This window comes from Delphinus delphis, chromosome 15 (assembly GCF_949987515.2).
Source record: "Delphinus delphis chromosome 15, mDelDel1.2, whole genome shotgun sequence".
Classification (NCBI taxonomy): domain Eukaryota; kingdom Metazoa; phylum Chordata; class Mammalia; order Artiodactyla; family Delphinidae; genus Delphinus; species Delphinus delphis.
The window spans coordinates 41,518,832-41,546,301 of record NC_082697.1 but is presented as its reverse complement, the minus strand read 5'-3'; the positions used below and the strand labels follow the sequence as shown (position 1 = coordinate 41,546,301).

Genomic DNA, 27,470 nt, shown 5'->3' with positions numbered 1-27,470 from the left:
GCTATATACACAGAATTTTATATATAAACACATATAATATATATAATATACAGTGTACATATATATACTATATGTAGTATTAAAATACACACATAACCATATTACTGTAGCAGTTAACAAATGAGTGTAGTTCCAATATCAATGCTGGTTAATATTTTCATTTACATGAACAAATAAGACAAAAACAAAATAACAAAGACATATATCAGAATTTCACTCATTTGTTAATAAGTGAGCAGCCTCTTTGCTGAATAGAATAATAGCTTTCAAATACTGGAGGAATATTTCTGCAATTTCTTGTGGTTTTCACAATATAACAGCTATGGACACAACACATTTAATCCACTTTATTAACATTTTTCATCATTTCCTTAAGTCAACACAATCAGCAAAACAATAAACCAAGCCCTGATTTACAGCATTTGTTGATTTCTGTGGTGTAAATACTCTCACCACGGCCAATTTAAAGCTACCTATGTGATGCCACTGAACATGGAATTAGGAAGAGATGTACAGCAGCCACCAGCACAGAGCATTTCTACCATTCAGTTATCATAGATAGAAATAAACCCAAGAGCGTACATAATAGTAAAATGTAATAAACTGATTAGGAAGTGATGAGTGTCAAGATAAATACAATTTAATTTTTGTATAATTTGATTTTTAATAAAATCTATGTTTTAACAATTGGCTTACAAAATTCATGAAATTGTATCAGTTCTTACAAGCCAGTATAAGCTGGTCCTACTGCATATATATGGATAATTTAAGATACACCTATATTGACCTGATGTTTGCCTGATGGTTTCTCATATTTGGTCTGAGGTCATACCTTTTTGGCAAAAATACCACAGCAATGGTGAAGTACCCTTCTTATTCCATCACATCAAGAGGCTCATGATTTTGATATGTCTTATTACTGGTGGTTAACCTACTTAAGGTGGTATCTGCTGGATTTCTCCACTATAAAGTTAATATTTTTCCTTAATGTTTAATACATGTCTTGAGGGATCTAATTACAGTTTTGTTGATGGTAAAAATAATATAGCTTAGCTTTTTTTTTTAAACATCTTTATTGGAGTATAATTGCTTTACAATGGTGTGTTAGTTGCTGCTGTATAACAAAGTGAATCAGCTATATGTACACATATATCTCCCCCCTCATGTGTCTCCCTCCCACCCACCCTATCCCACCCCTCTAGGTGGACACAAAGCACCGAGCTGATCTCCCTGTGCTATGTGGCTTCTTCCCACTAGCTATCTATTTTACATTTGGTAGTGTATATATGTCCATGCCACTCTGTCACTTCATCCCAGCTTACCCTTCCCCATCCCCGTGTTCTCAAGTCCATTCTCTACGTTTGCGTCTTTATTCCTGTCCTGTCCCTGGGTTCTTCAGAACCACTTTTTTTTTTTTTTTTTTTTTTTAGATTCCATATATATGTGTTACCATATGGTATTTGTTTTTCTCTTTCTGACTTACTTCAATCTGTATGACAGTCTCTAGGTCCATCCATAGCTTAGCTTCTTGCATTAAGCATGGACCTGATGGAGAAATGGTTCTACTTTAAGTTGTCGAACATGGCAATTATTCTTTACTCATACTGCTGGCCACACTCTCATATGAGAACCCCATCTCCCCAGGGTATCCAAACATCCCAAGAAAGTGAAAGTATTTAGTATGGATTCTCGCTATTCCTCTTTAGTAGGGAAATGCCCTCAGCATCTAACTTTTGCATAAAAAAAATATCAAATGTTTGAAAAGTTATTTCTGGATTTTCATTGTTTTGAAGACCTTCTGTAGTAGTTTGCTTCAAATATTCCTCCAGACAGCTTTCTGATCAATTATCAGATGCCCCATAAAATCTGATCTTCAGAAATAGCTCTTATGCCTTCTTCTTTACAGGACTAGTCACATAACCATGTATCTTTATAAGTGTACACTAGCTGAGAGCTATGCTATTACCATTTCATAGAATTGCCACTTGTTGGATCTATACTCAGCTCTCTCACCTCCCTAGCTTCTCAAAGATTCAGGAATCACAAAAATAAAGTACAAAATACAATGATGGTGAGATAATTTCCCAGGAATACAGTAACAATAAAAGTCACAGCATCTAGAAATGTTGTAAAACCATCTAATAGCAAGAGTGAAAATTACTACCAGTAGAATGTAAGCTCCACAAGGGCCAACATATCCCAAGAACTTGGAACAGTGACTGGAACGTGTTAGTTGCTCAATACATATATGGTGGATAAACCACCATTAATAAACCTTACTATGCAGTCTCCTAAGCACTTCATAAGTATTGTTTTATTTTAGCTTCATGAAAATCCTTGGATGTACATACTAATTTTTTTTTTTTTTTTGCGGTATGCAGGCCTCTCACTGTTGTGGCCTCTCCCGTTGCGGAGCACAGGCTCCGGACGTGCAGGCTCAGCAGCCACGGCTCACAGGCCCAGCCGCTCCGCAGCATGTGGGATCCTCCCGGACCGGGGCACGAAGCCATGTCCCCTGCATTGGCAGGCAGACTCTCAACCACTGCGCCACCAGGGAAGCCCCATACTAATATTTATCACTGCCTTTTATATTTTTAAACATTCAAGTTTGCTTTATTATGGGAAATTTCAAACATGCACAAAAAATACAGGAAACGGTGCACAGTCAGCCATCCATGTCTGTGGGTGCAGAACCCACAGACATGGTGGGGGGACGTGGTGGGCTGACAGTACTCATTTTATATAAGGGACTGGAGCATCCTTGAATTTTGGTATCTGTGGGGGTCCTGTAACCAATCCCTTGAGGATATAGAGGGATGGCTGTAATAAATACCCACATACCCATCCATCCCCATTACAAAATTCATATGTCATCTCTTTTAATCCAAAAAGTGTAATGTATTTATTGTGTTATTTGAGAATATTCAATTCTTCTACGGTAGAAAAACAAATGGGATATATGAAACTCACGTGTTGAGTAATGATAAAAACTAAGAAGGTAGATTTTGAGATATAGGTAGGATTCATAGAATGTCAAATACATTTATAAGTTAATAACCTCTAAGGTATGATCCATGATAAAATGTATGAAACAAACAAAAGTGTTATCTCGAAATACAAAGAGATAAGGGCCACCTCTAGGGTGACAGCAATGTGAGTTCTAAAGTGACTTCCTATTCATGATACCCATCATGATCTCATTTGGTCCTACATCTGCTTTGACTTAGAAATACAGATGCTGTTCATCACCTAATTGATGAGCTACTAGCCAGGCACTCTTGCCCCTGTGTCTTTATCATAGAGCAGGTGTGTGTTGTTGGCCCCAGATACCATCTGCCATGTTGCCTGGCTCATACCTCAACTCTGGTCTTCATATCCACACTGTAATAGAAAAGGCTGAGATGGCAGAGAGAGAAGGCATGGAAACACTGTGTCACCAGGAGTAATATAGGTGGTTCTTCCACTCTTTGTCACCCAGCCCAAATATGTTAAACTATGCCCTCTCTTTCCCCTAGTTTCTTTCCCCTTGACTGAATAAACCATGATGCTTCCATTAAAAATAAATAAATAAGTCCTCTTTGCAACTCTATTGAATTGTACATAAACAAGTCTAGAGAGCTTTCTTGATACAGACAGATTTATTTCTATTTTAACATTTTTATTGGTTTTGTTTTGCTCTTTTAGTGTCTCAGTTCAACAGCTTAAGAATAGCTTAGATTCCATTCATTGAAATTGCTCTTCTATAAAAAAACGTATCTGAACATTTGCAAGAAAAAATGGACAGTATAAAGCCATTGCCTTTGCTCTAGACTATTAACCCTCTAGATATATGCCAAAATTGCCCCGTTGTTCAAACCAAATTCTGTGGTCCGTGTTTTGAATTGACTATTTCCTCATGATACAGTGATCTAATAACTGTTGCTCAGGTCAGGGAAAAATAAAACACTCAAGACGAAAGCTTGCATTGCAAATCTGTTTACAGTTTCCATACAAATATCACTGTAATATACTTTCTTTGACAGTGTCCTGGGCTAGTATTTCCTCTGAAAGACACTGTTGTAGAAACCAGTAGTGATTTTCCTGGGAATGTTCCCTAGTCTGATAAAGGAAGTGAAAGTAATCAAGTTGACAAATCTAGCCAAATTATTTTATACTTTCACTTTAAACATATTTTCCTTGTTTTTTTCTAGTAGATACACATCTGTAGAATGTACAAGTGACTAAAAATAATTCTTTCAACATTAGATGAGATGAAGCAAATTTTTTCAAACACTCTTACGGAAAGAACTGATCATATTGTAAGACTCTTGAAGAAAATATAAGATAATGTATTTTCTAAAATTTTTAAGGAAGATAATTTGAAAGATAATTTCAAAGGTAACCTGCTAATCAAATTGCTCTCTGCCAGTATGAGTCTCCTAATTGATGAATGATTTTACATACAGCCAACCTTAGGTGGCCAACTCTTTTGGAGTTTGCATGATGAATCAAAGTTTATTATTATGAAATGTTGAGAAAAAAATTAACCAAGGTGACATAATATTGTGATACTATTCCTCCACTATCTAAGCATTACACTCACTTTCATAACTCCATGCATTCCATAGAATGTGACACTAGTCTCATTAATCACCATCTTTTTGACATTTATATCACACATACTTAAAGAAGCAGAAAATTTGGATGGCTGAGTTCAAGAATAAAAATCTTTAGACAACTTGTGTCTAGCAAACTGTTCTATCAGAAACTCAGTTTAACTTAAGCCAATGGTTCTCAATTCAATCAGACCCAACATGCCCTTTTTATAATAAATATTCTGTAAAGCCCTCTTGACTCTGCTGAGGTGACATCTACAAGTAGTATAACTCACCCACAAGCAGGAGGCAGAGGGTATCAGTGCCCCACTCACATCTTCCAAGAATTCATCGTCCCAGTATATGCCCACCCACAGCATCCTCCAGCAAACACCCTTCCTGTGACTCTGCCTCAGGGCTTTCTCTCAGTCTGGTCAAGAAGCGCGCAAGAAGTGAGGGGGAGTTAATGTCCCAGGAGCAGTCCTCAGCCAACCAGAGGTGGAAGTGGAAGATAAATAGCCCAGTTCTTCTCATCCCTCAGATGGGACAACTCCTAGGCATGTTCTACTTGGTCTCCTGGAGCCCCCCAGCAGGAAGGAACCTCAGCTGCCCACAGAGGAAACTTGCTTGAAAATGTGACTTTTGGTTGCCTTCCCTTCGCTTTCTCATTCCCTACTCTCTGCCAGTGCTTCCTGTTTTTCTTCTAAATTAAGTATTTGTATGTAAATCTTTCTCTCAGGGTCTGCTTCCAGGGGGATCCCAAGTCAAGAAAATACGTCAATTTTCAAAATCAACATAATGCCATGAGTAATATGAAAGAGATATAAAAGGAAAGTGACATAGTAAAATTCTGTTTTTCAACGTGTAAAGGCTCAGGTATGATTAGGTGTGCCTAATGCCACACATAATGAATAAAGTAGCACATGATGAAGTAGTCAACTAGTTGCTTCCCTACCTGGAATCGGCTTCAAGAGAACATCTGCAAACGCAGACTCAAACAGGTGGGATGCATTGCCAGCTACCGTAAATGGCACGGTCATCACCATTGGCTGATTTTCTCAGGCACTCTTGGAAAATTCTGAGCAAACTAAGTGCAAACTTCCCTTAACTTTCATGGTCGTTCAGGAATATATTAAGAGCAAAAAGACTGTTTTTATACACTATTGTTTATAAATAGGTTTTTACTTACATGACTGTCCAGCAAAACATTATCTCAACATGTGCCTGGTCAGCCCACACGTTGCAGCATCCTTGAACTGGCACCCCCCCAATTGTGACTGCCCAAAACTACCCTCACAAAATGCTCCCTACAAGGCAGTACTATTGAGAACCATTTAGACCAAAAAAAAAAAAAAAAAAAAAAAAAAAACAGAGAGAGTGGGTAAAGCCACTGGATTTAGACTTCTTCAGTTTAAATCTCACCTCCATTTTTTCTTAGAGGTGAGACCTTAGGCAATTTACTTATTGTCCTTATGGCTCACATTCCCTATCTATAAAGGGAAAAACCCACAGTCTCAGGATTGCTCTGAGATTAAATGAGTGAAATACACTGCCTGTCACAAAGTGAAAAATTACTAGCTATTCTTATTACTATATTTCATGGCTAAATGACTGATTTCTTCTAACTCAAATCCTCTCTCTAATGTGGCCATTGGAAGACACAAATTGTGCCATATATGAAAATATGAGTTTAGAAGTATGTTTCCCAAGCATGATCTGTGAATTTACCATCATTCCACACTTTCCTTCCTCCTCATCTCTTCTGTCCATCCTTGGTCACTTGTCATTCCCAGCAATAATAACCTGATGAGAGTATTATTACATATTTCGTACCCCTCTGCCCAATTAGGAGATCTCATAAAAGGTGAAGATAGGGAAGAAAGAGGAAGGAAAAGTATTCATTTAGCCTTTTCTCCCCTCCTTGGCAAAATCAAAGAAATACAGGGAGCTAGTTAGAGAATTTGAATAACAAACAAGGTGATGTATAGAAACCCACTGCTGTAAACTGTAAAGTGAAGCACAAATGTAAAGATGCTTTCGTTCTTGTTATTTATTAATAGTATCATTAGTCACACAGCTGTGAGAACCCCAGCTAGGAAAGACACAGAGACTTAGCATCATCCTTTTCAAATGAGAGAACTGAAAACCAAGACTAGATGTTGCTTACAAAAATCGGAAGAGAAGATCAAACTGACGGCTCTGCAGAAGAGGGTACTTGGAGATGAAGAGAGGGCTGGGAAAACTGTGATAACAGGGGTCTCGAGGAAGATGGCGGAAGAGTAAGATGCGGAGATCACCTTCCTCCCCACAGATACATCAGAAATACATCTACACGTGGAACTGCTCCTACAGAACACCCACTGAACGCTGGTAGAAGGCCTCAGACCTCCCAAAAGGCAAGAAACTCCCCACGTACCTGGGTAGGGCAAAAGAAAAAAGAAAAAACAGAGACAAAAGAATAGGGACAGGACCTGCACCAGTGGGAGGGAGCTGTGAAGGAGGAAAGGTTTCCACACACTAGGAAGCCCCTTCGCAGGCAGAGACTGCAGGTGGCGGAGGGGGGAAGCTTCGGAGCCGCGGAGGACAGCACAGCAACAGGGATGCGGAGGGAAAACCGCGGAGAGATTCCCGCACAGAGGATCGGTGCCGACCAGCACTCAACAGCCCGAGAGGCTTGTCTGCTCAGCCGCCGGGGCGGGTGGGGCTGCGAGCTGAGGCTCAGGCTTTGGTCAGATCCCTGGGAGAGGACTAGGGTTGGTGACATGAACACAGCCTGAAGGGGTTAGTGCGCCACGGCTAGCCGGGAGGGAGTCCGGGTAAAGTCTGGACCTGCCCAAGAGGCAAGAGACTTTTTCTTCCCTCTTTGTTTCCTGGTGCGCAAGGAGAGGGGATTAAGAGCGTCACTTAAAGGAGCTCCAGAGACAGGCGCGAGCCATGGCTATCAGCGCGGACCCCAGAGACGGGCATGAGATGCTAAGGCTGCTGCTGCCACTACCAAGAAGCCTGTGTGCGAGCACAGGTCACTATGCACACCCCTCTTCCGGGGAGACTGTGCAGCCCGCCACTGCCAGGGTCCCGGGATCCAGGGACAACTTCCCTGGCAGAACGCACGGTGCGCCTCAGGCTGGTGCAACGTTATGCTGGCCTCTGCCGCCGCAGGCTCGCCCCGCACTCCGTGCCCCTCCCTCCCCACGGCCTGAGCCAGAGCCCCTGAATCAGCAGCTCCTTTTTTTTTTTTTTTTTTTTTTTTTTGCGGTACGCGGGCCTCTCACCGCTGTAGCCTCTCCCGCTGCGGAGCACAGGCTCCGGACGCGCAGGCTCAGCGGCCACGGCTCACGGGCCCAGCCGCTCCGGGGCACGAACCCGTGTCCCCTGCATCGGCAGGCGGACTCCCAACCACTGCGCCACCAGGGAATCCCCAGCAGCTCCTTTAACCCTGTCCTGTCTGAGCGAAGAACAGATGCCGTCCAGCGACCTACATGCAGAGGCGGGGCCAAATGCAAAGCTGAACCCCGGGAGCTGTGTGAACAAAGAAGAGAAAGGGAAATCTCTCCCAGCAGCCTCAGGAGCAGCGGATTAAATCTCCACCATCAACTTGTACCCTGCATCAGTGGAATACCTAAATAGATAACAAATCATCCCAAATTGAAGAGGTGGACTTTGACAGCAAGATATATTATTTTTTCCCCTTTTCCTCTTTTTGTGAGTGTGTATGTGTATGCTTCTGTGTGAGATTTTGTCTGTAAAGCTTTGCTTTCACCATTTGTCCTAGGGTTCTGTCCGTCCGTTTTTGTTTTTTTTTAACTTAAATTTTTTTTATCTTAATATTTTTTTATTTTAATAACTTTATTTCATCTTACTTTATTTTATTTTATTTTATTCTCTTTCTTTCTACTTTTTCTCCCTTTTATTCTGAGCCATGTGGATGAAAGGCTCTAGGTGCTCCAGCCAGGAGTCAGTGCTGTGCCTCTGAGGTGGGAGAGCCAACTTCAGGACACTGGTCCTCAAGAGACCTCCCAGCTCCACATAATATCAAATGGAGAAAATCTCCCAGAGATCTCCATCTCAACACCAAGACCCAGCTTCACTCAATGACCAGCAAGCTACAGTGCTGGACACCCTATAACAAACAACTAGCAAGACAGGAACACAACTCCACCCATTAGTAGAGAGGCTGCATAAAATCATAATAAGGCAACAGACACCTCAAAACACACCACCAGACATGGACCTGCCCAACAGAAAGACAAGATCCAGCCTCATCCACCAGAAAACAGGCACTAGTCCCCTCCACCAGGAAGCCTACACAACTCACTGAACCAAATCTAGCCACTGGGGACAGACACCAAAAACAACGGGAACAATGAACCTGCAGCCTGCAAAAAGGAGACCCCAAACACAGTAAGATAAGCAAAGTGAGAAGACAGAAAAACACACAGCAGATGAAGGAGCAAGATAAAACCCCACCAGACCTAACAAATGAAAAGGAGATAGGCAGTCTACCTGAAAAAGAATTCAGAATAATGATACTAAAGATGATCCAAAATCTTGGAAATGGAATACACAAAATGCAAGAAACATTTAACAAGGACCTAGAAAAACTAAAGAGGAAACAAGCAATGATGAACAACACAATAAATGAAATTAAAAATACTCTAGAAGGGATCAATAGCAGAATAACTGAGGCAGAAGAACGGATAAGTGACCTGGGAGATAAAATAGTGGAAATAACTACCACAGAGCAGAATAAAGAAAAAAGAATGAAAAGAACTGAGGATAGTCTCAGAGACCTCAGAGACTACATTAAATGCACCAATATTCGAATTATAGGGGTCCCAGGAGAAAAGAAAGGGACTGCGAAAATATTCGAAGAGATTATAGTTGAAAGCTTCCCTAATATGGGAAAGGAAATAGTTAATCAAGTCCAGGAAGCACAGAGAGTCCCACACAGGATAAATCCAAGGAGAAATATGCCAAGACACATATTAATCAAACTGTCAAAAATTAAATACAAAGAAAACATATTAAAAGCAGCAAGGGAAAAACAACAAATAACACACAAGGGAATCCCCATAAGGTTAACAACTGATCTTTCAGCAGAAACTCTGAAAGCCAGAAGGGATTGGCAGGACATAATTAAAGTGAGGAAGGAGAAAAACCTACAACCAATATTACTCTACCCAGCAAGGATCTCATTCAGATTTGATGGAGAAATTAAAACCTTTACAGACAAGCAAAAGCTGAGAGAGTTCAGCACCACCAAACCAGCTTTACAACAAATGCTAAAGGAATTTCTCTAGGCAAGAAACACAAGAGAAGGAAAAGACCTACAATAACAAACTCAAAACAATTAAGAAAATGGGAATAGGAACATACATATTGATAATTCCTTTAAATGTAAATGGATTAAATGCTCCCACCAAAAGACACAGACTGACTGAATGGATACAAAAACAAGACCCATATATATGCTATATACAAGAGACCCACTTCAGACCTAGGGACACATACAGACTGAAAGTGAGGGGATGGAAAAAGATATTCCATGCAAATGGAAATCAAAAGAAAGCTGGAGTAGCAATTCTCATATCAGACAAAATAGACTTTAAAATAAAGACTATTACAAGAGACAAAAAAGGACACAACATAATGATCAAGGGATCGATCCAAGAAGATATAACAATTGTAAATATTTATGCACCCAACATAGGAGCACCTCAATACATAAGGCAAATACTAACAGCCATAAAAGGGGAAATCGACAGTAACACAATCATATTAGGGGCCTTTAACACCCCACTTTCACCAATGGACAGATCATCCAAAATGAAAATAAGTAAGGAAACACAAGCTTTAAATGATACATTAAACAAGATGGACTTAATTGATATTTATAGGACATTCCATCCAAAAACAACAGAATACACGTTTTTCTCAAGTGCTCATGAAACATTCTCCAGGATAGATCATATCCTGGGTCCCAAATCAAGCCTTGGTAAATTTAGGAAAATTGAAATTGTATCAAGTATCTTTTCCGACCACAACGCTATGAGACTAAATCTCAATTACAGGAAAAGATCTGTGAAAAATACAAACACATGGAGGCTAAAAAGTATACTACTTACTAACAAAGTGATCACTGAAGAAATCAAAGAGAAAATCAAAAAATACCTAGAAACAAATGACAATGGAGACATGATGACCGAAAACCTATGGGATGCAGCAAAAGCAGTTCTAAAAGGGAAGTTTATAGCAATACAATTCTACCTTAAGAAACAAGAAACATCTCAAATAAACAACCTAACTTTGCATCTAAAGCAATTAGAGAAAGAAGAACAAGAAAACCCCAAAGTTAGCAGAAGGAAAGAAATCATAAACATCAGATCAGAAATAAATGAAAAAGAAATGAAGGAAATGATAGCAAAGATCAATAAAACTAAAAGCTGTTTCTTTGAGAAGATAAACAAAATAGATAAACCATTAGCCAGTCTCATCAAGAAAAAAAGGGAGAAGACTCAAATCAATAGAATTAGAAATGAAAAAGGAGAAGTAACAACTGACACTGAAGAAATAAAAAAGATCATGAGAGGTTACTACAAGGAACTCTATGCCAATAAAATGGACAATCTGGAAGAAATGGACAAATTCTTAGAAATGCACAACCTGCCAAGACTGAATCCAGAAGAAATAGAAAATATGTACAGAGCAATCACAAGCACTGAAATTGAAACTGTGATTAAAAATCTTCCAACAAACAAAAGCCCAGGACCAGATGGCTTCACAGGTGAATTCTATCAAACATTTAGAGAAGAGCTTACACCTATCCTTCTCAAACTCTTCCAAAATATAGCAGAGGGAGGAACACTCCCAAATTCATTCTACGAAGCCACCATCACCCTGATACCAAAACCAGACAAAGATGTCACAAAGAAAGAAACCTACAGGCCAGTATCACTGATGAACAAAGATGCAAGAATCCTCAACAAAATACTAGCAAACAGAATCCAACAGCACATTAAAAGGATCATACACCATGATCAAGTGGAGTTTATTCCAGGAATGCAAGGATTCTTCAATATACGCAAAAAATCAACGTGATACACCATATTAACAAATTGAAGGAGAAAAACCATATGATCATCTCAATAGATGCAGAGAAAGCTTTTGACAAATTTCAACACCTGTTTATGATAAAACCCTGCAAAATGTAGGCACAGAGAGAACGTTCCTCAACATAATAAGGGCCATATATGACAAACCCACAGCCAACATCGTCCTCAATGGTGAAAAACTGAAACCATTTCCAGTAAAATCAGGAACAAGACAAGGTTGCCCACTCTCACCACTCTTATCCAACATAGTTTTGGAAGTTTTAGCCACAGCAATCAGAGAAGAAAAAGAAATGAAAGGAATCCAAATCGGAAAAGAAGAAGTAACGCTGTCACTGTTTGCAGATGACATGATACTCTACATAGAGAATCCTAAAGATGCTACCAGAAAACTACTAGAGCTAATCAATGAATTTGGTAAGGTAGCAGGATACAAAATTAATGCACAGAAATCTCGTGCATTCTTATACACTAATGATGAAAAATCTGAAAGTGAAATTAAGAAAACACTCCCATTTACTACTGCAACAAAAAGAATAAAATATGTAGGAATAAACCTACCTACGAAGACAAAAGACCTGTATGCAGAAAATTATAGGACACTGATGAAAGAAATTAAAGATGATACAAATAGATGGAGAGATATACCATGTTCTTGGATTGGAAGAATCAACATTGTGAAAATGACTCTACTACCCAAAGCAATCTACAGATACAATGCAATCCCTATCAAACTACCACTGGCATTTTTCACAGAACTAGAACAAAAAATTTCACAATTTGTATGGAAACACAAAAGACCCCGAATAACCAAAGCAATCTTGAGAAAGAAAAACGAAGCTGGAGGAATCAGGCTCCCTGACTTCAGACTATACTACAAAGCTACAGTAATCAAGACAGTATGGTACTGGCACAAAAACAGAAATATAGATCAATGGAACAAGATAGAAAGCCCAGAGATAAACCTATGCACATATGGTCACCTTATCTTTGATAAAGGAGGCAAGAATATACAGTGGAGAAAAGACAGCCTCTTCAATAAGTGATGCTGGGAAAACTGGAAAGGTACATGTAAAAGTATGAAATTAGGGCTTTCCTGGTGGCGCAGTGGTTGAGAGTCCGCCTGCCAATGCAGGGGACACAGGTTCGTTCCCCAGTCTGGGAAGATCCCACATGCTGCGGAGTGGCTAGGCCCGTGAGCCATGGCCGCTAAGCCTGCGCGTCCGGAGCCTGTGCTCTGCAACAGGAGAGGCCACAACAGTGAGAAGCCCGTGTACAGCAAAAAAAAAAAAAAAAAAAAAAAGTATGAAATTAGAACACTCCCTAACACTGTACACAAAAATAAATTCAAAATGGATTAAAGACCTAAATGTAAGGCCAGACACTCTCAAACTCTTAGAGGAAAACATAGGCAGAACACTCTATGACATAAATCACAGCACGATCTTTTTTGGCCCACCTCCTAAAGAAATGGAAATAAAACCAAAAATAAACAAATTTGACCTAATGAAACTTAAAAGCTTTTGCACAGCAAAGGAAACCATAAACAAGACCAAAAAACAACCCTCAGAATAGGAGAAAATATTTGCAAATGAAGCAACTGACAAAGGATTAATCTCCAAAATTTACAAGCAGCTCATGCAGCTCAATATCAAGAAAACAAACAACCCAATCCAAAAATGGGCAGAAGACCTAAATAGACATTTCTCCAAAGAAGATATACAGACTGCCAACAAACACATAAAGAATGCTCAACATCATTAATCACTAGAGAAATGCAAATCAAAACTACAATGAGATATCATCTCACACCGGTCAGAATGGTCATCATCAAAAAATCTAGAAACAATAAATGCTGGAGAGGGTGTGGAGAAAATGGAACACTCTTGCAATGTTGGTGGGAATGTAAATTGATACAGCCACCATGGAGAACATTATGGAGGTTCCTTAAAAAACTAAAAATAGAACTACCATACTACCCAGCAATCCCACTACTGGGCATATACCCTGAGCAAACCATAATTCAAAAATAGTCATGTACCAAAATGTTCATTGTAGCTCTATTTACAATAGCCAGGGCATGGAACAACCTAAGTGTCCATCAACAGATGAATGTATAAAGAAGATGTGGTACATATATACAATGGAATATTACTCAGCCATAAAAAGAAACGAAATTGAGTTATTTGTAGAGTCTGTCATACAGAGTGAAGTAAGTCAGAAAGAGAAAAAACAAATACCATATGATAACACATATATTTGGAATCTAAGAAAAAAAAAAAAAAAGGTCATGAAGTACCTAGGGGTAAGACGGGAATAAAGACACAGACCTACTAGAGCATGGACTTGAGGAAATGGGGAGGGCCAAGGGTAAGCTGTGACAAAGCAAGAGAGTGGCATGGACATATATATACTACCAAACGTAAAATTGATAGCTAGTGGGAAGCAGCCGCATAGCACAGGCAGATCAGCTAGGTGGTTTGTGACCACCTAGAGGGGTGGGATCGCGATGGTGGGAGGGAGGGAGATGCAAGAGGGAAGAGATATGGGAACATATGTATACGTACAACTGATTCACTTTGTTATAAAGCAGAAACTAACACACCAAGTTTCCAATAAACATGTGAAAACAAACAAAGAAAAAAGATATAAGGATACCAAAATCTGTACTGGTTAGAGTTCTACCAGGGAAATAGAACCAGTAGGATATATATATAGATAGATAGATAGATAGATAGATAGATAGATAGATAGATAGATATAGATATAGATAGATAGATAGATATAGATAGATACAGATATAGATAGATATAGACACAAACACACACACACACACACACATATATATATACACACACATGGGGACAGATACACTATTTTGCATGGAAGCTACATGGTATAACAAAATTATATTATTTAATCCCATTTTAAAGTGCTGAAAATATGACTTCAGTTTGTCTTCAGATTAAAATAAAATCTCAAACAATGTCAAAAAATAAATAAAATAAAATAAAATGATATACACATTGACTACAAAAAAAAAACAAACTGTGATATCAAGTTAGTCGGAGGAGAAGAGGTAACAAATTAAAGGGTCAGCTTTTTAAGGCTGCAGAAGTCTTCTTGTAGAAAGGATTGCATTGATTGATGTGGCCTGTAATGGAAACTCAGATAATGAAATAAAACCAGCATTTAAGAATTTGAGGCTGAGAACTCATTGCCATGGCAACCCTCTCAGAAGGGAACTTGTATAAGAAAATAAGATTCACTTGACTATGTCTTAAAATGAAAACCTACACCACAGTGAAACAATTAAATGCAGAATTCCAAACTTGCTTACTGCCATAGTGCCTAGAGGTACAGTAGGTCCAGCATCTCTTCCATTGGAAAGTATTACTTCTCAAAACTTATGACTCATGGAGGGAACATCATCTAGCTTTGAGGCATCTCTATGGGCATTGGATGTTTTCTACCAGTGAAGATTTACAATTGTTTTCAGTCGATAAATCACTTAGCATCACACTCATATGGAAACCACAGTGGTATACACCATTCAAACAAACAACTATCTTTTGGTCTGCCCATAATCACAGAAAACTACCAAATTCATATATCAATTATTACTTATACTTCGTGGGAAAATCATTTTTTAACCTACATGAAATCTGGTTTATTTTCACAACCTAATCATTTTAATAAAAAACATCTATTTTTTATTGCATGTTTTCACTCAAAGAATGTCAAACTGGGTACACTATATTTTGTCAGTTAAAAGGAGTTTTCTTGAATACCTAATATCACTGACAAACATGAATTTATGCCTTTTAACTGATGCTGAGAGAAGAGATCACTTTGAACAGCATGGATTAGTTCCTAAAATTGAACCTGGTGGTAAAAGAATTTGACACTGAGAAATTTTAAATCATATTGTAAAAAAAAAAAAAAAAAAGAGAAATAGAGGTCAATAATAATATAAAAATCCTTATAATATATTTCTATGTTCACTTAAACAGAAAACGATAAAAGCAGCATGACATATAAGATAATACCTATGCTATTTTAATAACTCTACATCAGCATCTAGTGATAATGGATACAGTATTATTAACCTCTATTTACCAGCCCTTTCTCCATAAAATTTTTCCTTCCTGTATTCAACCCTACCTCTGCCCCTGAGGTTTCACCAATATAAACAATTTCCATTTGCATGTTTTAGCTGATATACATTCAAAAGGATATTCTGTATATGTTCAGTCCTCCTCCAGTGCCAAAACACCCTTTTCGTTTTCTTAGGACATAACATTGTCCTAGAAATCAAAATCATTCAGTTGCTTGACTTCATGAGCAACTGATTATTCATTTCTCAAGTTACATGCATTAGAATACTGTGGTTCTAAGACCTGGATCTATTTTTTGACATCTACCTTTATCTTTTCCAATGTTTTACTGAGAAAATCTGCACCCTCCTTGACTTTTCTTTCATTTTTTTCCCTATGCCCATTTCCAGTTCATTCTGTTTCTAGTTATCCCCTACATGGTGACTTACGCTTTTTGCTTACACTGGAATCAACATTCTCAAGGTTGTCAAGAATGTATACCAAAGTAAATTTGCATACATTTGAATTTTGCCCAAGGGGAACTCATGGTTGGAGGAAAATAACTGAATCAATGTTTGAAGTAAGTTGGACGGAATAAGGTACTTGCACAAACCACATCTAGGACTCATGAAAGATTGGTCAGATTTTTCACCTGAAACTCTCTATGGTAAGATTGCATGATTAAAACCCTAAATTTAAACATCCTTGGTATTAATAAAGCTGTTCTAATTAATAATTCATAGAAGAGAACTGCCACTGTAAAATGAACCATTAGATTTATTAATTTCTTTTTATTCTTTTACAACCTAAAGCAAACATGTGGGTACATATTTTTAAAAGTTACCAAAAAGAATGGATAAAGGAGAAAAATTTAAGGAGATATTTTTTTCTAAATTAATAAAAGGAATAATATTTTTTTCATAGCAAAATGTTGTATCCACAAATGTCACATCCAGTAACCAAATAATTACCTTATTCCTAGATAATTATGTGACTTGCCTTTCCTTCTTCTCTATTTAAAAAGTATCTCCTTTTAGCACAACTAGAAGGTCAGTGAAATTTCTTTGTACCCCACTTTGTTTCCTGTTTCTCCCAACCTCCCTTCCAATTCTCCCCCAGGCAGAGGTGCTTGGTACTTTTATTGTCCTCTCATTTATCCTGCCAAAGTGAAAAGTAATTTGATAAATTTCTTCAAATTAAGGTATTAGGAAATTCATCATCTGCTGATCTCCTGAGTATTTGCATTTTAAAGGAAAATTGCAGAGAAAGAACAATTCCTGACCATCATAAATTACTCATTAATTACAGAATTTCAGGCTTCCATGGGAAGATATTTAAAAGTGATGACAGAACAGGAGAGTACTCTCAAATCATACAATGGACATGACGATCTGGTCTATTTATTTGTCTGAATGGTCAGGAGACTGAGACAAATTATATACTTGAAGGTAAACATTATATCCTCTAGGTCTTAGGAGATATCTAAAAATGTCTTGGAACACAATAGGTCTTATTATTTATTAAATAAATATACGATCATATTATTTGGTTTACTGCCAGCAAAATTTTGAAGAATATATTCCTTCAGAGAAATTAGAGTAAAGCAGACATCTCTGACCCCTCTGCTGTGACACCAAAGCCTTTGGCTTCATTTTGGCAGAAAAGTGTTACCATCAAATATTTCACTTATTCACAGACATTTCCCTGGCCCACTTGCAGGTAGGCAGGACGATGTGAATAGTTCTGGCCAATTAAATGGAAGCGGAAATTATGTGTGTCACTTCTAATCTGAGACAGTAAAAGGTTTATGCATGATTTTGCAAAGTTCCATGGCTGAGGAGGTTGTCAGCTCCAAATAGCAGAGCCCAGAGACAATGCGATGCCTAATTCGCCAGGGTCTCTGAATGCAGACCACTAAGATTTTGAGGTTATTTGTAGGTGTAGCACAGCCTAGCTGATCCAGACCAGTAGAGTAATACATTCCCTTTATGGCATTTACCACACTGCCTTATAGCCACTTTGTTACACATCTGCTACCCCACCTTAGCTAGTTACTCCTTATTTATTTTTGTAGCTTTATTGTAAAACAACACATAGTGGAAGAAACCATGATAACGTAAGAGTATTTTTTTAAGTTAAAAATTAGACTACAAATTTAAGACAGCTGCATGTGGTGACAAGATTAGTATAATTTAATTCAATTCAGTGCATCTACTGAGCAGTAAGGGTTTGTGGCATGTTCTGTGCTGTCAATACACACATGAGTTGGTACTATTAACAATGATATTATTAATGATTATGAATAAGATGATATTAATCATTATTAGCAACATTAATAGTTTTAACTGCCTAAATAAACACAGTAGTATGAGATAATAGAAAATATATGTTGGTTTCTGTCCCTGGTTGCTGGCACAGAGCTCCTGAAACCTTTGAAATTTCTGAAGTGATAAGAACATGGGAGCATCTTTTGTTTTAGTATTTGTCTTTGATCCCATGCCTGACACAGGGCTCCTAAAACTCTTGTAAATTTCTAAGTGATTAGAGCACTAGAAGAATCTTTTGTCCTAATGAATTGACTCTGAGTGGGCTTCTGGATGACTTGAGACATGATTAGAAGCTTGGAATTTTCATTCCCATCCCTCATCCTCCAGACAAGGGAGAGGGGCTGGAAATGGAGTTAATGATTGATCATGCCTATGTGAGTAAGTCTCCGTAATACCTCAATAGTTTGGGGTTGGGAGAGCTTCCAGTGGGTGCACACATCCACACCAGGGGATGTAGGAGGATAAAAATCCACCCCAACTGCATGGGGACAGAAGCTCCTGTGCTCCGGACCCACTCAGACCTCGTCCTATGTATCCCTTCATCTGGCTGTTCATCTGAATCCTTTATCACACCTTTGATAAACTGGTACATGTATGTAAGTGTTTCCCTGAGTTCTGTGACCTGCTCTAGCAAGTTAACTGAACCCAAGCAGAGGGTCGTTGGACCTTCCAATCTATAGCTAGTAGGTCAGAAGCATAGGTGACAACCTGAGCTTGCAACTGGCATCTTAATGGTGTGTGTGAAGGGCGGGGGAGGGGTGGCAGTCTTGTGGGACTGAGTCCTGAATCTATGGGGTCTGACACTATCTCCAGGTACACAGTGTCAGAACTGAGTTAAATTATAGGACACCTAGGTGGGGTTGCAGAGAATTGCTTCGTGTGGGAAGAAACCTCCACACATTTGGTGACCAGAAACGTCATGAGTGAACTGTTCTGTGTGAGTAGTAAAGGAGACTCACAGGGAAGGAACACACACTGGGGAAGAATGAGATTTTTCCCTACATAGGAGGAAGAAAAAATTGAGATCTTCCTTTACAAATATACTAACTGGGTACTTCATGATAATTTATTTCTGTATGAAAACATCAAGAAATGATATGATAATGTCTAGAGGCCTGGGTTTCAGAATATCAAAGCAAGAACGACCTCAATCTCCTAAATTTGCCAAATCATAAACTGTGAAAATATCTTACACTTGAAGTAATATTATCAAATACTTTTATAGAGAATACATTTTCCAGTTATTTTACATCCATTATTTCAACTGATCCTCATAATAGCCTCATGATTTAGACAGTAATAATTTACTGATTCTTTGTATATGGAAACTGAGGCTACAAAATACTGACATGACTTTTCCATGGTCACACTAAGCTGATCTGATAAAAGGGTTTATGAGAAATTTTCTTTGATGTGCATATAAATGAGCTCAAGTTAACTTTATTTTCCATCTTACTAACCAGGATTTTGATATCAGACATCTCTCCCCATCTATAGTAATGTCTATAAAGTGGGAAGCCTGTACAATAAAAGATGTATCCAGTCATGATAACATTTCTAAGAATTTTCCATTTCCTCCCATATGACAAGGATTTGATGACATTAGCATCATTCTTTTTTTTAATGTTGGTCAAGAACATGACATTCCATTCCATATAAAGTAGAAAACCCCATTTCCTCCTGCAAGAAATGAAAGAAAGGCAGCCACCATGGGGAACAGCATGAAGCTTCCTTTAAAAATAGAATCACCATATGATCCAACAGTCCCACTCCTGGACATATAGCTGGAGAAAACTATAATTTGAAAATATACACACACCCCAGTGTTCATAGCAGCACTATTTACAATAGCCAAAACATGGAAGCAACCTAAATGTCCATCAACAGATGAATGGATAAAGAAGATGTGGTACATATACAAAATGGAAAGCCATAAAAAGAATGAAATGATGCCATTTGCAGCAACATGGATGGACCTAGAGATTATCATACTAAGTGAAGCAAGTCAGACAGAGAAAGACAAATACCATATGATATCACTTATATGTGGAGTATAAAAGAAATGATACAAATGAACTTATTTATAAAACAGAAACAGACTCGCAGACACAGAAAACAAACTTATGGTTACCAAAGGGGCAGGATAAATTAGGAGCTTGGTATTAGCAGATATACACCACTGTATATAAACAAGATAAACAACAAGGTCCTACTGTATAGCACAGGGAACTATATTCAATACAACACTGTAAATCAATATTGTTCGATAAAAAAAAGAAAAGAAGCAGCAAGGAAGGCAGATTTTTTTAAAGAATATGAGACAAGATATTCGATGGCAACTCCAGTCAACCATGTAAGAACACGGTGATTAATTTAGCTGGACATTTTCCTTCATATTTTGCAGATATTTTCCATCTCCATTTTTATTTACTAATATTGCAATGACTTCAGTTTAGTGCCACCACGTGCTAATTTTATCCAAGTCACATGTAATTAACCCCTCAAAATCATCATCAAACATGGTAACATAGAATAGACCTAATTCCAATCTCAGGATGACTAGAGTATCACATTGTAGGGCATCTGATAAAAGTTAATTTAACTTAGTCGATAATTCTTCCACTCTTTACCTCATGGTAGCAAGTACAGTAACAGCAGATATGATTATTTTAAGGTCATCATAGTTAGGGATGTTTATTTTTTCCGTTAAAAGGATGGGTGATGTTTTTACATTGTTTCTAATGGGCTAGTCTCTTCTTACTTTTTACTGACTTCAAGAAAATCATTAGAGATGCCAGTGAATTTGTTAGCATATTCTCTTCACGTCGCAAGGTCCATATTTCCCAAGTTGGAAATTTCTATACATATCCATCTTTCTTAGCACTTCAGCCCCATTTGCCTCTTTTAATCAATAAGCTATATTGACAAAATTTTAATTACTCCCAGAAAGTGCACACCTGTTTTGATTTTTGTTATTTTCCTTTAGAGAACAAAATGAGTCAACTGGTTTAGTAGCTTACTTTGCTCCCTCTTTGAACTTCAGCTTTCTCCTCTAAGACAAAATAGTGTCTAACTTATTGATTCATTTGCAAAGAGAAAATTTTTAAAAATCAGAGAGTGAGATGAAATATCTAGCTCTGTTAACAAGTAGGCAAAGATGTAAAAGGCGGTATAATTGGCTTGAAAAAAAGTTGTCTTATTTTAAGCAAACTCACATTGGAAAAGGCACTTCATAATTATAATCATGCATGAAAAGTACAGCAACCATCCAGGGTTATCTAAATGTGTCTGACTCTCGATGCTCCTTCATGCAAATAATAAAACCACCACTTCTGTGAACTCGCAAGCAATGCTGATCCATTCAGCCTGCTGAGAAGTCAAGTGTTTAACTATCTTCCTGTTCCATGATTTCGGCAAGGTTAACATCTATCTGAAAAACCCAAGGGATTCTGCCCAAATTAACTTACGATTGGGTATTTACACTCTCATTTTTCTCATAGTTTTATTTTACTGGTGTAATTGAGATGTAATAAATGTAGGGCATGTTGCAAAAGAAAAGCAGGTGAATAAATATCTCCAAATCCAGCTAGAGGAGACCCCCTTTCATCTCAGCCTACTGCTAAGGAAATAGATTAGATCCACATTTTCTGAACTCTCCCATCTAAATTGATAGAACTAAGAAGGGATGTGGCATACCCAACTACAGAGTATTAGTTTAGGAAGACCAAAATCAATCTAAAAGAATAACATCTTTCAAGTTAAAACACACACACACACACACACACACACACTCACAAACATTTTCTTCAAAAGATAAGGGCAACAAGGAGAAAATAAATTAGATGTGATGGTTCCAGTTCTGGGACTCTATACTTTTAAATTCTAAAACAATTAGGCAACAAAACCGACAGACTACATCACATACTAAGGTCGTTAAACTTAGCTTTTAGAATTATAGAAATGATATCCTACCCTCATTTTGGACAAGATTGATTTTCCAGTATAAAAAGGCTGAAAAAGAATAAGAAACAAGAAGCATAAAAGTACTTACAACTGATCGGATGTTATTTTCTTTCACCAGTTTCAGAGATGATTTATAGCAATTTGCAAGGTCTTCCTTGTGGGAACCATTAATATGGCCTCTGGCTATTGGTCCTACGGTATGGATAACATCTGTAAATACAAAAGGAAGGAAAAATAGGATAAGCAAGATATTTTTCACTTTTCACATAATTGGTGCTTTATTTATTTTAGGTATTTGTGTTGGAGCTTGGAGACAAGCAAGCTAAGAAATACTGATGATGCAAATGCTTCTCTGGTAAAAGATTTTAGATAGCACAGCTTTTTAAAGTAGGCAAATTTCCAGGAAGGTGATAATTGTGAAAAGGAATCCCCTACCAGTAAATTTTTCCATCGCTACTGGTCAGATCCAAGCATAACAGATTATAATATAAGGTGTGAATAATTGGCACGCTGGCAGAAGACAAATCCTCAGTGGGAAATAAACTGAGAAATAGTTGCCTACAAAATGAACATTCTGAATTGACATGGGAAGGAAGTACCAATCTTACACATCACCTTACTTATAAATAAGACAATAGTATCAGGCATTGTACACAATAAAGAAGGGCAAGTTTCTGGAAATATGTCAAAAGAATTTATAATAATCAGTAATAACACTAAAAGGGTTATTTTTTAATTTAATTTATTTTTTAGTACAGCAGGTTCTTATTAGTAATCTATTTTATACATATTAGTGTACACATGTCAATCCCAATCTCCCAATTCATCACACCACCACCATGACCCCTTTCCCCTCTTGGTGTCCATATGTTTGTTCTAAGTCAATAAAGGTTGTAAGAAATAGACTAAATTTTAATCCAAATTACTTGAAAATGCCTTGTAACTCCTGCTTCTCAGTCTTATCTGTTAATCTGGATTATAAACTTATTTAAATGATGTGAATAACAATAACTAATCAACTTTGATCAAAAAAGAAATTCAGTCATTAGAATATTATAATGAAAATAAATGACTTGCTTTGGCTAATCAGTATCACTTAATTTCAAAAACAGTAACAAGAGGATAAGAACGCTTTACCAAAATGCAACTATGGAATAGTTTTAAATGGCATATGAAATTTAAATAGCAGAAAATAAATCACTAAGAGAAAGATCTTTATTAATTGTCTGCTAAATGTCAAGAGTATTATTTAATGTTGAGAAAATCCCCAAATGTTGACTTCAACTTTTAATGACTTAAAACAGTATTTAAACCCTTGTCAGATAATGTTGAAGATGATATCTTGTGATCAAAATAGGCAGAAACCTCATTAGTGAGTTTATGCAGATGTTATTTCACAGACAAACCTGGCTTTAAAGTGAGAACCGCTACGACATATTAATAGAACGAGAGGAAAAAGGGAGATTAGGTTGTATTTAGCAAAAAACAAAACAAAACCAAACAGACACACAGACACACACACACACTAATATTGTTTTTGTAATAACAGACAAGAATTGCAACAGGATGTCCCAAAGCAGGTTCAGTAAGATATGGGTTTAAAGGTCAATTAAATTTGGGGATCACCAGGTGAGATTAAGTCAATCAGTTACCTTAGTGTAGGGTTCCTCTGGACACTTAGGATGCTACAATGAATTGTGAGTCTCCACAAGGGAGGGGTGTGATGAACACAGAACGCTCTGTTTCCAAAATACATTTGACTAAACCTAAGGTTTGCAGATTCCCTCATGGGCCTAAGTTTCCACAAATTAACCTGTGCCCTGTTATTCCAGGGCAATTTTGGCACCCCCCCTTGCCATTGTTGAAGGTGAAATCTATGTTTGTTGTTTCTTTTGTTTTATTTGTTTTCTTAAACCTCATTCCCAGTGCCTCTGTCCATCAAATACCATATAAAAGAGCAACAGGATATCACCTTGGTTTCCTTATTTTGTGGATGGAGAAGGTCAAGAATAAATGTCTCTTATCCAGGTCATAAAGATGTGTCTACTTTTGCCAAGTGAACACAGGGCTTAGGGGCATTAATGGGAAGGAGGGAGAGAGAGAGAGAGAGAGAGAGAGAGAGAGAGAGAGAGAGAGAGAGAGAGAGAGAGGGAAGTCCATAAAGGCTGGAAATAATGACAATAAATAAATGTTTCCTTTGCTTTCTCCCTTAGCCATCTTTCTCTAACTTACATGGAATTTTTGAAAAATTATTCCTTGCATTTCTTCACTTCTCCATTTAATTTAAGTCTGAGGACAAACAGCCAATAAAAGAGCATCCTCAACATCAAAATATTGATCTCTGTTGGTTATGCTCTGCATTAAATTTACAGCATCCAAGATCAAGTGTTATTATCGACCAATATCACAACCTCTCAGATCCACAAACCTATAAGGCTCGAAAGGAAATTTTCTTCATTATTTTAATTGTTTATAGTACTTATGGGTGACTCTGACACACCAAGGAGTTCCCCCTTTTCCTGTTATAAAATTCAGTCAGGAGGCCTGTTTTCTGATTCCAGCTCCAGCCCTGACTAGTGGAGTAACCCAGATGAAGCCATCCTTTCATTGGTCCCTGCCTTGGTTTCCTTATCCACAAAATGAATCAGCTGCTTAGATGATCTCTGTGGTCTCTTCTGTGCTTGTGGCATCATTAGTATTTAACCTTGTAATGGAGACAGATGGAGTACAGAATGATGTCTGGGCAGTTAAAAGGACTTTAAACACTGTTAAGTGGCTCTCAAGCATTTTGAGTATAAGGATCCTCTTTTTCATATCAAAAGTCTTATGGTCTACCCTTTCACAGTAGCAGTTTCAAAATCCACTGATTGAGAACAAGTTAGAGAAAAACAGCTATTAAAACCTCAATGATGCTTTGTATTAATTTACATTTTATTAAACACAATACAATCTTCAGAGTGGACATATGCATGTGAGATACACGAGATACATGCATTCAATTTATGCAATTATCTTGCACATGAATTTGTGGATTCCATGGTATAAATAAGATAATGTAAATAGAAGTGTTTCATCTGATGCCTGGTACAGGCAGACACTCAAGAAATACTAATTATCAGCAGCAGTGGCATCCCAGGCATCCTGAGCATACAGGCAGGAGTGGCAGTTACCTTTCCTCTGGTGTGGAAAGAGCACCAGACTGTAAGCCCTAAGATCTGATTATAATTGTCAGAAGTCCCAGATCTGTCACTAACCAGCTGTTGACCTTGGGCAAGTCATTCTTCTCTTTGGGCTTTGGTCTTAAAACCTAAAAGGAGTTGAATAAGATGGCCTCTAAGATTCTTTGCAGCTCTCAAATACAATCCCTCTTCTACATGTCTATCAAGAATTAAGCTATAGTTTCTGAGTAGTCTAATTCACTACTTTCCAGACAAATGAACATCAGTCATGGTTCAATTTTCTCCAACATGCCTATACAATGAAATGCAAACTGGCACCATTCCCAGAGACAGTGGTTAACCATATCTTTCCAAATTACACATGTAGACTCCTTTTGGTATAATAATTCGATTTCTAGGAATATATTCTGTGGATGATATGCTTGGAGACAACCTAAATGTCCATCAGTAGGGGACTAGTGAAATAATTGTACATTTATACAATGAAACATTATGCTTCTGGAAAAAGGACAATGAAGGTATTTATGTATGAATATGGAAAGATATTCAGGATATATTACTATGGAAGAAAAAGAAAGAAACAAAGAAATAGAGAGAGAGAAAGAGAAGGAAGGAAGGAAGGAAAGGAGGGAGGGAGGGAGGGAGGGAAGAAGGAAGGAAAGAAGGAAGGAAGGAAGGAAGGAAGGAAGGAAGGAAGGAAGGGAGGGAGGGAGGGAGGGAGGGAGGGAGGGAGGGAAGGAGAGAGGGAAGAAAAGAGATGCAGAAATGTTAAGCATGGTACCATTAGTGTAAAAATACCTCCACAGATGTAGAAAAGAATGCACATTTGTTTTAATATATGTATAAAATATCTCTGGGAGGATAAACAAGTAATTAACAGCAGTGGTTAACCTATGAAAACTACAAGGATAGGGCCAAATATGGGAAGAAGATACTTCACTGTTTACTAATATTTTTGATGTTCAAATTATGTGAATGTGTTACCTATACAAAAATTAAGTATTAAAACAAAGATCATATGGTTAAACCAAGTTCCTGAATTCCATCTACCATATTCCTACAACATATAAAGACTGTTAATGTGCTCTCTAAAGATGATCTTATATCACTATAAATAAGAAAATACACTTAAAAATATTTACATAATTTCAAGGGATTTAAAATAATAACTCCACTAGGTATATTTTTCTTTTATTTTGCTACTCTCAATAATCTCTTTATATAAAACAATTATTTTCAGGGTTTAAATGGTAGGAAAAATGGCATTTTTTACCTATATGGCTTATATCTATATTTAAAGTTTTACTATAATTTTAATATGCAAATTGAGTCTTAGATACCTTACAGTGAATATGTAGGACAGGAACATATTTCTCAGGTATCTCAGTTACCAAAGAATTTTGTATAATGGTCAAGAATTTTTAGAGATGAAAAGGCCAGTAGAGAAAATTTAATCTATTTTCCCTTGCTCAGTGGATCCACAGGAGAAAGAATTATGCCCAAAGTCACAGATCAGTGTGGGGAGACACACTATCACAGAGACAATATGATTGTCTCTGTGTGGCTACTTATTGAATGAAATGGCATACATTTGTATATATAAAGTTTGTCATGCTTATCATGAATTCCATTACTTTAGCCTCATACTTTGTATACATGCAAATTCTGATTGGCTATTGCTGTGCAAGAAATTACCCCCAAACATGATAACTTAAGACAACAATGCTTTATTATTTTTTATGGCTTTTCTGGATCAACAATTCTGAAATGGCTCAACTAGGGGGTCTGGCACGGAGCCTCTCATATGGTTGTAGTTGGGTAGTGGCTGGCAGTGGAATAGTGTGGGTTCCAGCAGCTAAGGACCGGCCCGCCAGACATCTCTCCCTCTTCCTGTGGTCTCAGGGACTTTCCATGGGGGCCAGTTTGGGTTTCCTTATGGAAGCCTCAGAACAGTCAGCTTGCTCACATGACAGCTCAGGGCTCCAAGACCAAGTGCGCCAGAGGTGGAAGCTGTGTTATCCTTTCTATCCCAGCCTTGGGAGCGACACAGTGTTACCACCACTGTACCCTGATTGGTTGCAACTGTCACAAAATTCCACCCATTTCAAGTGGAATCACGCAGACTTCACCTCTTGATGGGAGAAGTAGCAAAGCATCTGTGGACATGTTTTAAAACGGGCACAATGAAGGATTCCCCAGACACCTGGGGCTTTTGGGGGGT

The 27,470-nt window shown here is 37.8% G+C and overlaps 1 protein-coding gene across 1 annotated transcript in view; it reads right to left on the bottom strand.

The window, feature by feature from the left end:
- MACROD2 (mono-ADP ribosylhydrolase 2) overlaps positions 1-27,470 on the bottom strand; it is a 1,989,932-nt gene that overhangs the window by 780,753 nt on the left and 1,181,709 nt on the right. Inside the window, exon 6 of the mRNA XM_060031258.1 lies at positions 22,159-22,280. Coding sequence (XP_059887241.1) covers positions 22,159-22,280 — 122 coding nt within the window. The remainder of the gene's footprint in view (positions 1-22,158; positions 22,281-27,470) is intronic.